Source organism: Fukomys damarensis, unplaced genomic scaffold (genome assembly GCF_012274545.1).
Source record: "Fukomys damarensis isolate Sample0158 unplaced genomic scaffold, DMR_v1.0_HiC HiC_scaffold_24, whole genome shotgun sequence".
In the NCBI taxonomy this organism is placed as follows: Eukaryota; Metazoa; Chordata; class Mammalia; order Rodentia; family Bathyergidae; genus Fukomys; species Fukomys damarensis.
The window spans coordinates 16,679,808-16,692,535 of record NW_022900936.1 but is presented as its reverse complement, the minus strand read 5'-3'; the positions used below and the strand labels follow the sequence as shown (position 1 = coordinate 16,692,535).

Below are 12,728 nucleotides of genomic sequence, written 5' to 3'. Positions count from 1 at the left end.
AAAAAAAAAAAAAAAAAAAAGTACAGTTTTCCCAATTAAAAGGCAAGACCCAAGTATATAAGCTGCCTAAACAATAGAACAGGATTGAAAAATACACTATGCTAACAGTCATCAAAAGAAAGCTGGAGTAGCTTTATTAACATTAAACAAAGTAGATTTCAGAGCGAAATATATGACTAGGGATTAAAAATTAATTTGACAATGATAAGGGGAGGTGGAAGAGAGCAACCCTAAATATTCACACATCTAAAAACAGAGATTCAAAATCCCTAAAGTAAAAACTGACAGTACAGCAAAGAGAAATGAACCATCCACAGCTATTGCTGGAGATTTCAATAACTCTCAGTGATGGACTCATGCTCCAAACATTCCTTCTATTCAGAGAGAGTCCTCCTATCACTGAGTGCCAGTGAAGAAACCCATGCCTGCACCTTTTAGAAGCCTTTTGACACAATGGACACTGAAAACCACAAGTAAGTTCTTCACTGATGACATCACGCTGGTTTCAGGCTTCCCTCCAAGGGAGTACAGCCACTGCTCCCAGCCAGAAATTTGAGTTCTAGTTCCCATAGGTACACTGAAAATTAACAACTCAGCCAGGTCTCCAGTTTTCTTGACCTCAATTTCATCACTTATATAATGAAAGAGCTGTGCTAAATTACTTTTAAAATCCATTGCTATGGTCTGAATGTCTGGGTTTCCTCACCAAACTCCTGGGTAGAAGCCTAATATCCAGGGTGCTGGTAGGGCACTGGGGTGGAGACGGTGGACATGATCAGGTTATGTGCTCAAAACCCCCAAAATAGGGATCAGGGACCTTAGGAAAGAAGCTCCAGACAGCTCTCTTGTCTCTTGTCGCATGTGAAGACACAGTGAGAAGACCACGACAGAAAAGGTTCATGGGACAGGAAGCAGGCCTTCGGCCAATATTGGTGCTTCCCAGGTCTGCAATGGTTAGGTGTAAGTTTCTGTTGTTCCTCTGCCACTCGGTCTAGAGTATTCCGTTAGAGCAGCCTGAAAAGACTAAGGCATCCTGTAGCTTGTGCGTTTCAGAATTTATGTCACCAGTTGTTACCATTTCAGGTTAAATCAAATCAGGCCTTGCACCCTGAGTTCCTGGGAAGCCTGTCTGAGTGCTCTAAGGAGAAATATAAGCATCTAAATTAAACGTAAGAGAGCAGATGGCTGGGCTGAAACCCGTGATCCTCTTACATTAGCCTCTCTCAATGATGTGGAGATGTGAAGGGGTCTTAGGGGTGGGGATGGCAGGGAACAGGAAAGTGGGAAGGGGAAGTGAAAAGGATCAAGATGCAATATGTGCCAACTCTGTATGATGAATATATTTACTACAGATCTCAAATATACACTAAAAAAAGGGGAGGTACTGACCGATGGCTCTGTGGCTCCAAGACCTTCAAGATGGAACGGACGGAAGTCATTCCAATAGGCAAGGTGCTCCAGGCATTTCTCCCATCTTCTTGTGTAAGGTGTCCAGTCCTCTGCATCCCACCCACTGAACAATAACCCAGAGTGAAGTCCCTGCGAGACTTACCCGGGGAGGCACGGCCTGCAAGGCAGTGATGTAGTTCTCCAGAGCCAGGCGGCGGCGGTCGTTGAGCATGGCTTCCACTCTGGCCATGTGGGTCTCCACCAGCTGCTGCCTCTCGTTGGCCGCTTCCTGCTCTAGAGACTCCACTTTCTCCTGGAAATGCTGCCATCATAAACGAACACACATCAGGGTAGGAATGCACAGGACTGGGCAGTTAATCCAAGACTTTCCCAACATTTTAACTAATTTTGGACATTTTATAGGCTACCCCCCTTTCCTATACTCCCTACCCTCCAACCAAACCTAAAGTCTCACTGGAAATCACTGTTGCAAAGGACTGATATGACTGATGATGATAAATTTGTGGGAGCTCTTACATTATGTATTTAAAAAATTTTGCACCTGTTACTCAAAGTACTTTCAGCAAATAACCATGATAATCTCTGTTTATTTAAGATCATTTGGAGGCTGGTTTCAGTCCAAAATTCAAATTCTCACCTAAGAAGTAGCAGAGAACTAGGGCAATGAAAAAGATGTATTATGAATAAAAAAAAAAAAGTAGACTGCAAGGAACAACTTGAGTATTACAGCAATTGATTATACCTTGAAATAACTGGGAACAAATAGAAGGAGGGGTTTACGCAATTCAAATGCTACCTAATGACCAACTCCGACCTCACTGGAACCCTGCGCAGGTTGCCGCCCCATCCTGCTCAGGAGGGAATGGGGTCAGATGTTACCTGGATCACAGCCTTCTTATCAGCCTTGGGCAAGTTCTTGGCTTGACGTTCTGCCTCTTCCCATTCTCGCATGACCTACGCAAGTGACAGACAAGCTGAGAAATCATCACCTCTTCCCTGAAACACAGGCAGAACTGCGTGCATTGTAGTATTTATTTTCTATTTCTATCGTCATAAATATCTTTTAGGGGCTGGGGATTTAGCTCAATGGTTCCACCACCTGCTTCCCAAGCGCAAGGTCCTGAGTTTGATCCCTGATACAAAAAAAAAAATTTTTTTTAAATCATATACACACTCCTATATGAGCAATATTTCACCTCGTGCACACCAATTTCCCGCAGCACTGTATAAATAAATGTTCACATGACAGGAATGTAGTTTTTGAAACAAGGTTGGTCTTTTTTTATTTCCTTGAAGAAAGAGCCAGAAGTCAACTTACTCGATGTGAACAAATACCAACTATTCATAAAAGGTATGTACTCCCTCAGGAAGGTCTTTCATTAATAAGTTAAATGGGATGACTTCAGCATTCCATGGTGTCACATTAAACATTTCAACTGCGTATTTTTAGTATGGGAGAAAATAACATGCATAACATTTTTATACATGTATATGTGTCATATAATGTTTCCAAAAATACATAAGGAGGGAAAGAGAGGAAGACTTCTGCTTACTAACTTAGCAAGGATTACCTCAAATCCCTCCAGAAATCCCAAGAAAAGGTACATTACAATATTCCAACTATAGCAAAGAGAAGCACTGATTTAGTAACCAAGTCAATCTTATTTTAAAAAAGTAAGGCTTTCTGTTCCCAGCCTTCACATCCACCTGGATCTCCCTGAGAGGTGTAACTGCAGTGCTCTAAATGCACAGAGTGAATGTTCTCAGCTGTGTATCTCACTGAAAAAAAAAAAAAAAAGACTTAGTTTCTCACAACCCATGGCTATGCTTTCCCTTTCAAGTGTACCACCAGCTCGCCCATGGAGTTCAAATGAAGCACTTTCCTGAGCTAGGATGGCGAAAAAAGAAAAATCAGGTCAGCAAAATACTGGCCTATTGCCAGATGTGTACCTCTATGTGCATAATTTGCATACTTTCAAAGCGTGAGAAATTTCATTACTATTCTGTGCCCGTTATTTATAGATATTTAATCAATTTTAAGGAATTGATTGTTTTGGTATCTTTCAAGAGTAGGAAATCTTACTGGGGAATAGGAATGTGGAATGAGAATAGCTCCTGAGGGACAGGAGGGGTTCTGAATGGGTTATCCTGTGATATCTTTCAAAATCACAAAGAAAAAGGTTTTGGAAGTTCTTGGAGAGAACATCTATGAGGTAATACCCTGTCCGATCACCATCTGAGATTCTTCTTAGGTACTTTACTGTCTGCTAACGTAACATCTTTGCAACATTCATCAGACCAGGTATACTTCATATAAGACACAACGCCCTTGTTGCTTCCGGGGTGTTATGGAGAAATAAAATAGAATTAATTTTTCTCTATACACGAACAGCATATCAATACACTCAATGTCGACAGTAAGATTTGGACAAAAGCCAGTATCAGAGGAGGCTGAGGCAGGAGGACCGCAAATGTGAGCCCCGCTGGGACAACTTCACAGTTTAGTGAGATTCTATCTCAAAAGAAAACATAGATAAGGGATGGGATCTTAGGGAAGTGTGAAGGCCCTGAATTTAATTCCCAGTACAGCAGGGGGAAAAAAAACCCCACAAAAGCAGAAAGGGGGACAAAATACCGCAGGAACATGGTGAGCAAGAATACAGTACATATACAAAGCAAACACGTTGTCCCAATTATTTTGGCATTTCCATGTGTTAATAAAGGGTATCAGTGAGCTAGATGACACTGAAATCTATCTTTGCTTTATAAATATGACAACCCTCGCAGTAAAACTTCCAATTTCCTATAGGGAAAATGGCCACAATGAAGGTACTCTACCAAGAATTCCTTAGGCAAGGAGTTGTAAAATTAGTTTGAGATAAAAACCAAATGTCTTACTGGAATGTAGGGGGAAAACGATTTCCCACATTACAGTTACAGGTCTACCATCGTCACTTACACATTTCAGAACCCAGACTTTCAGCTTTGACTTGGGGATCCATGGAATGATTCCTTTTTTTTTTTTTTTTCAGCTATCATACTGAAAATAAGCCCTATCACAGAAGTAAACTCAAGCTTTGATTTTACAGAACAATTTACCAATATCATACACTGCCTCAAATAAAACAAATGAACCACTTCAACCATCACAGTAGAAAGTATTAGAAATGGATGTGGACTGTAGGCTGCACATCTCCTGATCAGTGGCTTCCACTTAGGACAATAATACACAATGTTATGCTAACCCGACTAAGCACTTTACCAATCTGTCTAACTTAAACTGTCTGCTCACAATACACTCTGAGACCAGGCATGGCCATTCCTATTTTATGGACAAGATTAAGGTCTAAGCTCTGAAGGTCATATAAGTAATAAATGGAGAGGACAGGATAATAAACCAAACACCCTACTACTCACTTACTCTGCCATCTTAAAATGGGAAATCTTTCCAGTGAGCTAAGTTTATTTTTACTTAGTGACAGCAGAAGAGCTGACCTTGAGATGCTACCACCTTCAAAATAAAAAAACTTGGAGTCAGTTCAGTTTTCATCTTGAAGGGCTTCATTTTAAGTACACATTAAAACTATTAAATATGTAAGTAATAAAAACACTTTTACACCATCCGGCTGCTTCTTTACAGCCACTAAAGGCTACTCATAACATATAGCAACAAAAGGTTTAGAGTTGTGATCACCACTACCATCACGACCGAAATAAAAGTAAAATTTTAAAAATGCAAAATTCTCAGGATCTGGGCCATAGGGCTACTCTGAATAAAGCAATTTTCCACTACATGTACAAAGGTATCAATTTCCTGCAGCTTTATTGGTCTTCAAAGACTTGGCTGTTTCATGCAGAGAAAAATGATCACTACTAAGTAGAGATTTAAGAGGCAGGCAAGTTCAAAGTCAAAAATTCCCCGGAATTCAGCACCACAGATAATGAAGATGAATGCCGAGCTCTAGCACCTCACATTCCTATGACCAATGAAAATGTAGGAGACTGCATTTTCTTTAGGATAACGTCTGCTAAGTCACCTCAGGTATATCTGATGAGTAGTAGATGAAGAAAATTTCTCAAAAATTATAAAGACTGGGTCAGGGTTAAACAGATAATGCACTAAAATAAAAAGTTTCTCTTTCAGCAGAGAAGTATCATATTTGAAATTAACTTGTCTTACTAGGATCAAAATAATCCAGATATAACAAAAAAATATACTTTTTCAAATTGGTGACTAGATAGATCCAAGAATGAGATGCAAGTTTAGTAAGACTCACATAACACACAGGAACTAAAAGATGGTTACACTCCAGCTGCAGATATCAGTCACACATATGGAAAGATCACTAATAAAAATGGGGAACAAGGGGCCGGGGATTTAATTAAGCGGTTCCGTGGCCTGCCTTGCAAGCCCAAGGACCGCAGTTCAATCCCAGGTACCAAAACAAAAGCGGGGGCGGGGGGGCGCAAATACTTAAGAGTCCCGTGAAAGGTAGATGATTGCCTGACCCATTCTGAGAACTAAGGGGGTGCACTGAAGGGGGTAGATGTGTCACTGTGTCACAGAGTACGGAGCACTGCTGGAAGTCAAGGCTGAGAGCAAAAGGAGCCCAAGGTAAAGGGGGACAGACGGGGGTGGAGGTGGGGTGTGCTGAGCAGAGAAGCAACTTCCTGCTGTGCGCAGGGCAAGGCAGCGAGAGGGCTGGGGTCAGCAGCAGTCAAGGTGCGTGACAGGCTGAGCACCACTGTTTATTTCTGTTACTCTTCTTTCAGTCTTCTGGACAATTTGTGGATTTCTGGGAGCTTAAGAATTAAAGAGAGGACTTAAGTTTACAAAACAACAGTTCAGTAGCAAAATATTCTACTTTCAGTCCTCCGATGCAGTCTTAAAAATGATTCTGTATCTGCCTGCGACTTTCTGAAAGAAAACCTTGTCTTTCGCAAAGGAATTAGCTTCAGGGGAAACCTCACTGATCCATGCCAGCTAGCTCTCCAGCTTTCCTCTGGGACCACCGATAGAGCTGTGCAAGTATAGTCCAGAGGCAAAAGTATCATCATTATAATAAATTTTTTCCTCTATGTTATTATACTAAAGTAGATCCAAGAAATCTAGTTAGTCATCTTTTTAAAAGAAGTTAATTGTGATGATCCTTTTTAGACACATCATTAGTTCTTTTCTTAAAGTGTAGGTTTTACTCTTCTGGTATGGTGAGGCCGAGTGATCAGGAGGGAAATACTACAGAGCAGGCACTCTGCTTCACAGTTCCTAAAAGGTGGGTGCCTAGCGTGACGCACAGGGCCATGTGGTAAGCAGGAGGCAGAGGGAGAGGAGACAGGGACGAGAGCCTGTGCTGGAGATTTCAGGGGAACGATGGGAAAGGCAGGGTAAACAGGTTTAGGACTGACTAGTTTTTAAAAAAGGTGGATGCTATGGGATGCTGGGGCTGTCCCTCAAGGTGTGACCAGAGCATCTTAAAAGCTAGATAGTGAAGGTACTTGGGAGTTTGGGCTTTTGACTGCTTGGTTTGCATTTGACAGACAAGCTTCCTAGGCCATTCAATGGCTATCTCTAGGAACTGCAGTGCGCATGTGTGTGCGTGTGCCTGGTGTGTGTGTGTGTGTGTGTGTGTGTGTGTGTGTGTGTGTGCATGTGTTTGTGTGTTGTCTTCCCTAGAGTCAGAATGGCCTCCCTCAGATCAGCACATAGGCTAAAACAGGAGGACTGCAAGTTGGAGGTAAGCCGGGGCACCTAACCTACAAATTAAGAAAGAATAAGATAAAGAGGGAAGCAGGGAAAGAGATTGAATGAGAGAGAGGGAGGGAGCGAGAGAAAAGCTGTGAAGATTACAAATTAGAGATGAGCTGGGCAGTTTAACTAAAAAAAGTTTTCAAAAAAATTTAAAGGCAAGAAAAAAGGAAGGGAGGGAGGGAGGGAGCGAAGGAGCCTGGTAATGAGGCGTAGAGGTGGACGTCTGCCTAGCTATGCATAAGTCCGGGTTAAAATCCCAAGTACCTGGAAAAAACACAGAAAATAAAGAGCCACTATGATAGTCCACTAAAGACTTAATCTGATCTTGGAAAATACACGATAGGCCAGTTTGTGAATTATACTTAACGTCTATCAAGAGACTCTTTAAATATGCTGAGCATGACAAAAATCAGTCCCATTTTCTCATATCTACCACAGTTTGCTAACACTAAAACAGTGAACATTTGGCTTGATCCAAGATCTCTATTCACTTGTGTTCCCTGTATCTTCTCACATTTACTTTTAACTTGGTAGACACCAACTAGAAAAGCGGCTGGCAGATACTAAATGCTGGATGTGTATTTTCCTAATGACGGACTCAATGAGAAATGCAAGAAAGGGTTAGAACTCCTTAATGACAGTGGATGGAGCCTAAATTGCAGTTAATATGTATAAACCAATCACGTTTCACAAACTATTTTAGAAGCTTGTTTAATAAAGAATTTGCTAAAATAAAAGGGCTTGCACTGCAGTTCATTTGGAGAATGACTGTTCGGACACCAAGAAATGTTTGGGCATCAAGGGTCCCGTGTTGTGCCAGGGTGGGAGCCGTTCTCTTGCATCTTTATTCCGTTAGCTATCACCTACGGGTGCAAATTAAATGCTCACTATTTTTCAGTTCACCTTTAACTTCCTAGGGTTCCATGAATTCCCACCGTAAGAAATGGTAGGGCCAAAGTCATAATAATTTGGTATTTAATATAAAAATATTCCCTTTTACTAAAGAACATTTTAGTGGATTTTGTCTTACAACATGATGGTTACTGGCACTATATAAACAGAGTAAAAGACTCAAGGTACTTTAAAAAATAAACCTTATGGTGTACTTTTAAGGTATATTTGGTATTGTAAGATACATATGAAACAGTAAAAAGTTAATCATTGTGAAAGAAATTAACAGATCTTTCATTTCCCACTGTCACCCACCAACTAACTCTTCTCACCAGAGAACTTTGTAGATGTAATTTAATATGTGCTTACAGAATCCTGGATCTTTCCTAGGTAGCATGCTCACAGAGGTGCATAAAATGCCAATCAATGTCCTTCCCTCAAACATTTCAGAATGAAACCCTGCAACTTTGAAGATAAAGTTCTTGGACCCATTGGGAGACTGAGGCAGGTGCAAGGCCCGATTTCTCAGTACCGTAAGATAAAAGAGATGGAAGCATCAGACATACTTGGGACATTCTCTCTCGATGCTTGGCCTCCAGCCTCTCTTTGGCTTTCTGGAAGTGGGCATGCTCATTCTCATCACCAGGGGTCTCGAGATACTTGTCAACGGCGTCAGGGGTGCTGGCTGCTGTGGTAGGAACTAGAAAGTAGAGAGGAAAGTCTGAGAAGACGTGCAGAGCACCCAATCCTTTGTATGAAAGCCACATTTTCATTTATTTCCCAGCACAGAGAATTTAGCAGAGAAGCACACACAAGATGTTAATGCTTTTAAGAGAGCACCATAAGACATCTCGCAGTAAAGGAAAAGAAGGATTTTTTTACTTCACTCTAGTAGAGAGAGAGTGAAGTCACTCTAGGAGGGAGAGAGTAAAGGAAAATCTAAAAGAGCACATTTTGCAATTTGAGCATTAAAAATTCTTTGCAAAACAAGTATGCACAAATGCTTAATAGGGACACATTTTCCCAAATCCTCGTGCTTTCCTAGATTAAATTTTTTGGAATCTTGAAAGCAAAGAGTAACATCAATATCACACCTTGAATTTGCTCCTGAGGAGGATCCCAAGTTTGAGTCCAACTTATCAACTTAACAATGAGATGTGTAAAAAAAACGCTGGGGGTGTAGCTCAGTGCAAAGGTCCTGAGTGCAATCCCCAGTACTGCAAAGGAAGAAGGAAGAAGAGGGGAGGGGAGGGGAGGGGAGAGGAAGGGAAGGGAAGAAGGAAGAAAAGGAAGGAAGGAAGGGTTCCTGGAGAAGCCAAAGAAGTATGAAGTTTAGCACACTGTACAATAACTGCACCTCCGAGAAAAGGTAAATTCTGCCTGATGTATTTCACAGACCTGAATTATAAAGCCATCCTTCATGACAGAGTGTTTGAAACACTATAAAAAGCCATATAAATGTCAATAAATGCATTCGTGAAATCACAAAAGGACCTTGTACCTTCACAAATTTAGCAATAGTTGGCAATTCATTATACTACTTATCAAAAAAGTGATTTTTATTTGAATTCAACTATTTTGCCAACAGTAATTGAATTGTAACACACTGCTATATTATGCGGAACCATAAATACTCATAAAACTAGACAGTATAATGCAAAATCAAATGTTCTAACCCATGAGTGAGTGAAGTATAATGTCTATAAAGGTAGGTTTCCAAGGACCACTGATAAGTATTGAGAATTCAGTGTTTAGGAGCCTGAAGAAAAAGAGATTTTGACTTAAAGGAGAACACATTTAACTTAAAATGAAATGAAATGCTTTTACTATCTTTTCAGGTCAAATCAATTTAAACATTCTATTCAAATATCATCAACGTTCCAAATCTTCTTTTTACTTTTCTCATTTAATCACTTGGGTGTTTATACTTGTGAATAGCCCCAAAAAGACTTCAAAGAAAAGAATTTTTGGCTGAGTCATTTTGAAACTACAATCTAAGTTACATGTCTTATAGATGCTCCAGAAAATGTCAAGGATCTTAACTCAACGGTTTCTAGATATTAACAGAAACCAGAAAGCTTTGTTGCTAGATAATCAAATAATTAAATAATGTACTTAATTTTAAAGCGGAACATTCATTCTGATTTCTTCCCTTCTACTTTAACTGCTGATTAATTACGATTTTTCAAAAATAAAAACTGCTGAAGGATCTACCCAGACATTGCATTCAAGTAGAAAGAAGCAGGTAGGGCACTTCCTGGATCCTCATACAACGGGTCTGTAGCAGGAGGGAATGGCGTGCCGTCTTACCTTGGCAACAAGTGGGGGAAGGAAAGAGCATACACCCCTTTATAACTGTCAACAGCCAAATTTTGAATTTCAGTTCTTTCTTCACCCTGGCTAGGACCAAGGGCAAGTAACTTGAGTACCTTATATTACAGTTGCTTTCTGCCCCCTACCCCAGCTTTCTTTTTTTAAATCTCTCCCTCTCCCTCTCTCTCGCTCATGTTGGGGATGGAACCCAGGGCTTGTACATTCTAGGCATGTGCTCTGCCACTGAGAAGGACTCCCTGCCACTCCACTTTCTTTAGGAAGTGAAGCCAACATGCTGTATGAAATAATAGGGGTGTCGGAGAAATGAGATACAGCACCGTGTATGAGTCACACAGGGTAATTCATTCACGTTCTGAATTTCTTCCTCTTCTGTTTATCACATGAATATTATTTCAATTCTTATTGCTTTTGCTTTCCATGGGAAAAATGATCTGCTTTTATTTCAAACCCCCTGCAGATGAATTACACACAGGACTACGAAGAGTCAGCTGCAGAAGAAGTGATAGGGATTTTTCTAAAAATCCTTCAGTATAATCTATACAAAAGGCAAAAGTATTGAAAAGTGGTGAGTTCTTAATTGGTAAAACTAAAAAACAATTTTCTTTTTTTTCCTCATTGAGTTTACTGGTACATTTTAGGTGTAAAGTACAGTTACATTCATCATTGGGATCTTGTACCTTTACATGACAGGTCTTGGTTCTCGTTGTTTCCCCTTGTCCCTGCCCTCCCTTCACCCCCTCCTTCCTTCCCTATTTACAAATACCTTATTTCCATTTTTTCATTTTCTTATGTTTTTTTTCTTTTTCCTTATTACCTTTCCTCTGTCCTTCTCACTTCCCCTACACCTTTAGCCCCTTTCTTCCTATGTCACATTGGCAATTATATCATTAGGATCTAATGTACCATTATAGTTTTTCAAACCAGAGAAACTATTCAGTATTTACACATGTGTGACTTATTTATTTCACTTAGGAGTATATCCTCAATGATATAATGAGTATATCATTGAGTATATCCTCAATGATATTGAGTATATCCTCAATGTATCCATTTTCCTACAAATGACTCTAATTTCTCATTCTTTACAGCTGAGTAGTATTCCATTTTTTTCTAAAAAACAATTTTCAATCGTTTTTCTTAAAAAATAAAGATCTAAGGTAAATTTTTTTCTGTGTATAATGAAGCAAGTCAATATGCGCATATATTTTATTAATCATTTTCCAAACATAAAAATGGAGGTAGTATCTATAGTTTTAAGTTTGTTTGCCATGGTTTTAATAATTTTCCCATCTTTACTGGCTGAGTGCAAATGACGACAAGTTAAAGGCAGAAAATAAAACAATAATATTTTTTTGGCATAGTACAATCCTGCACAATGACAGGATTAGGCAAACCATGCTTTACACTTTAAACAAATAAAAATGTGTAACTGGTGGGTACGTATGTGCTGAACAAGATGGCCATCTGGCTGAAAGTCACACAGCACTTCACCCACTTCAGAAAAAACAATGTGCAAACAGGAAGTTTTCCAACTCCTGTGATTGGCAACTTTGGTTTTTCTCTAGTTTCTTTGGCAAGGAGTGCCTAGGAATTGACACTGAATTACAATCCCAGCCCATTTTTCAACTTTTTTACCTTGAGACAGGGTCTCTCTAAGTTGCCAAGTTGCCCAGGCTTGGCTTAAACTTGAGATCCTCCTGCCTCAGCTTCCCAAAGTGCTTGTACAGACTTGTGTCACTAGATACAGATTACAAATACTGTTACTATATAAACTATATATACTGTATATACAGAAAGATGAAATAAATCAGTATGAGATAAATCACCATAATCTTTGTCATAAATTGAAATATAGCTTTGCAATACTAAAATAAAAGAATAATCAAGAAGTAAACATGTAAGCTTTGCTTAACAATAGTAAGAATACTTGGACAATTAAATCTTCTTTATGAAAATAAATATATTATCAATTTATTCTATTTAATCAAGAAATATTTCAGGAATAGTTTTCCTGTGTAAACTGGACTGGGTCACAGGTGCCCAGATTAACCATTTTTCTGGGTATTTTGGGATGAGGTCAGCACACAGATCTGAGTATAGGTGACTGGCTGCCTGGATATAAGCGGTTACCATCATCCAATCTACTGACGGCCTGACTAGAGCAAGATGGCTGAATCACTGCTGGCTTTCCTGGGCTGCAGATGATGGGTCATGGGACTTGTCAGCCTCCATGATAATTCCTCATAATAAAATTGTATATGTAAGTGCATGTACATGTACACACACACGTACACAGACACAGACACACACACACACACACACACACACACACACACACAGGAAT

General features: G+C 39.8%; 1 protein-coding gene across 6 annotated transcripts in view; it reads right to left on the bottom strand.

Moving 5' to 3' along the window:
• Window positions 1–12,728, bottom strand: part of App (amyloid beta precursor protein) — a 186,755-nt gene that overhangs the window by 70,635 nt on the left and 103,392 nt on the right. For all 6 annotated transcript variants that reach the window (XM_010608564.1, XM_010608565.1, XM_010608566.1 and 3 more), the window contains 3 exons: window positions 8,617–8,750; window positions 2,290–2,364; window positions 1,553–1,711 (listed from right to left, as the gene is read on the bottom strand). In XM_010608564.1, coding sequence (XP_010606866.1) covers window positions 1,553–1,711; window positions 2,290–2,364; window positions 8,617–8,750 — 368 coding nt within the window. The remainder of the gene's footprint in view (window positions 1–1,552; window positions 1,712–2,289; window positions 2,365–8,616; window positions 8,751–12,728) is intronic.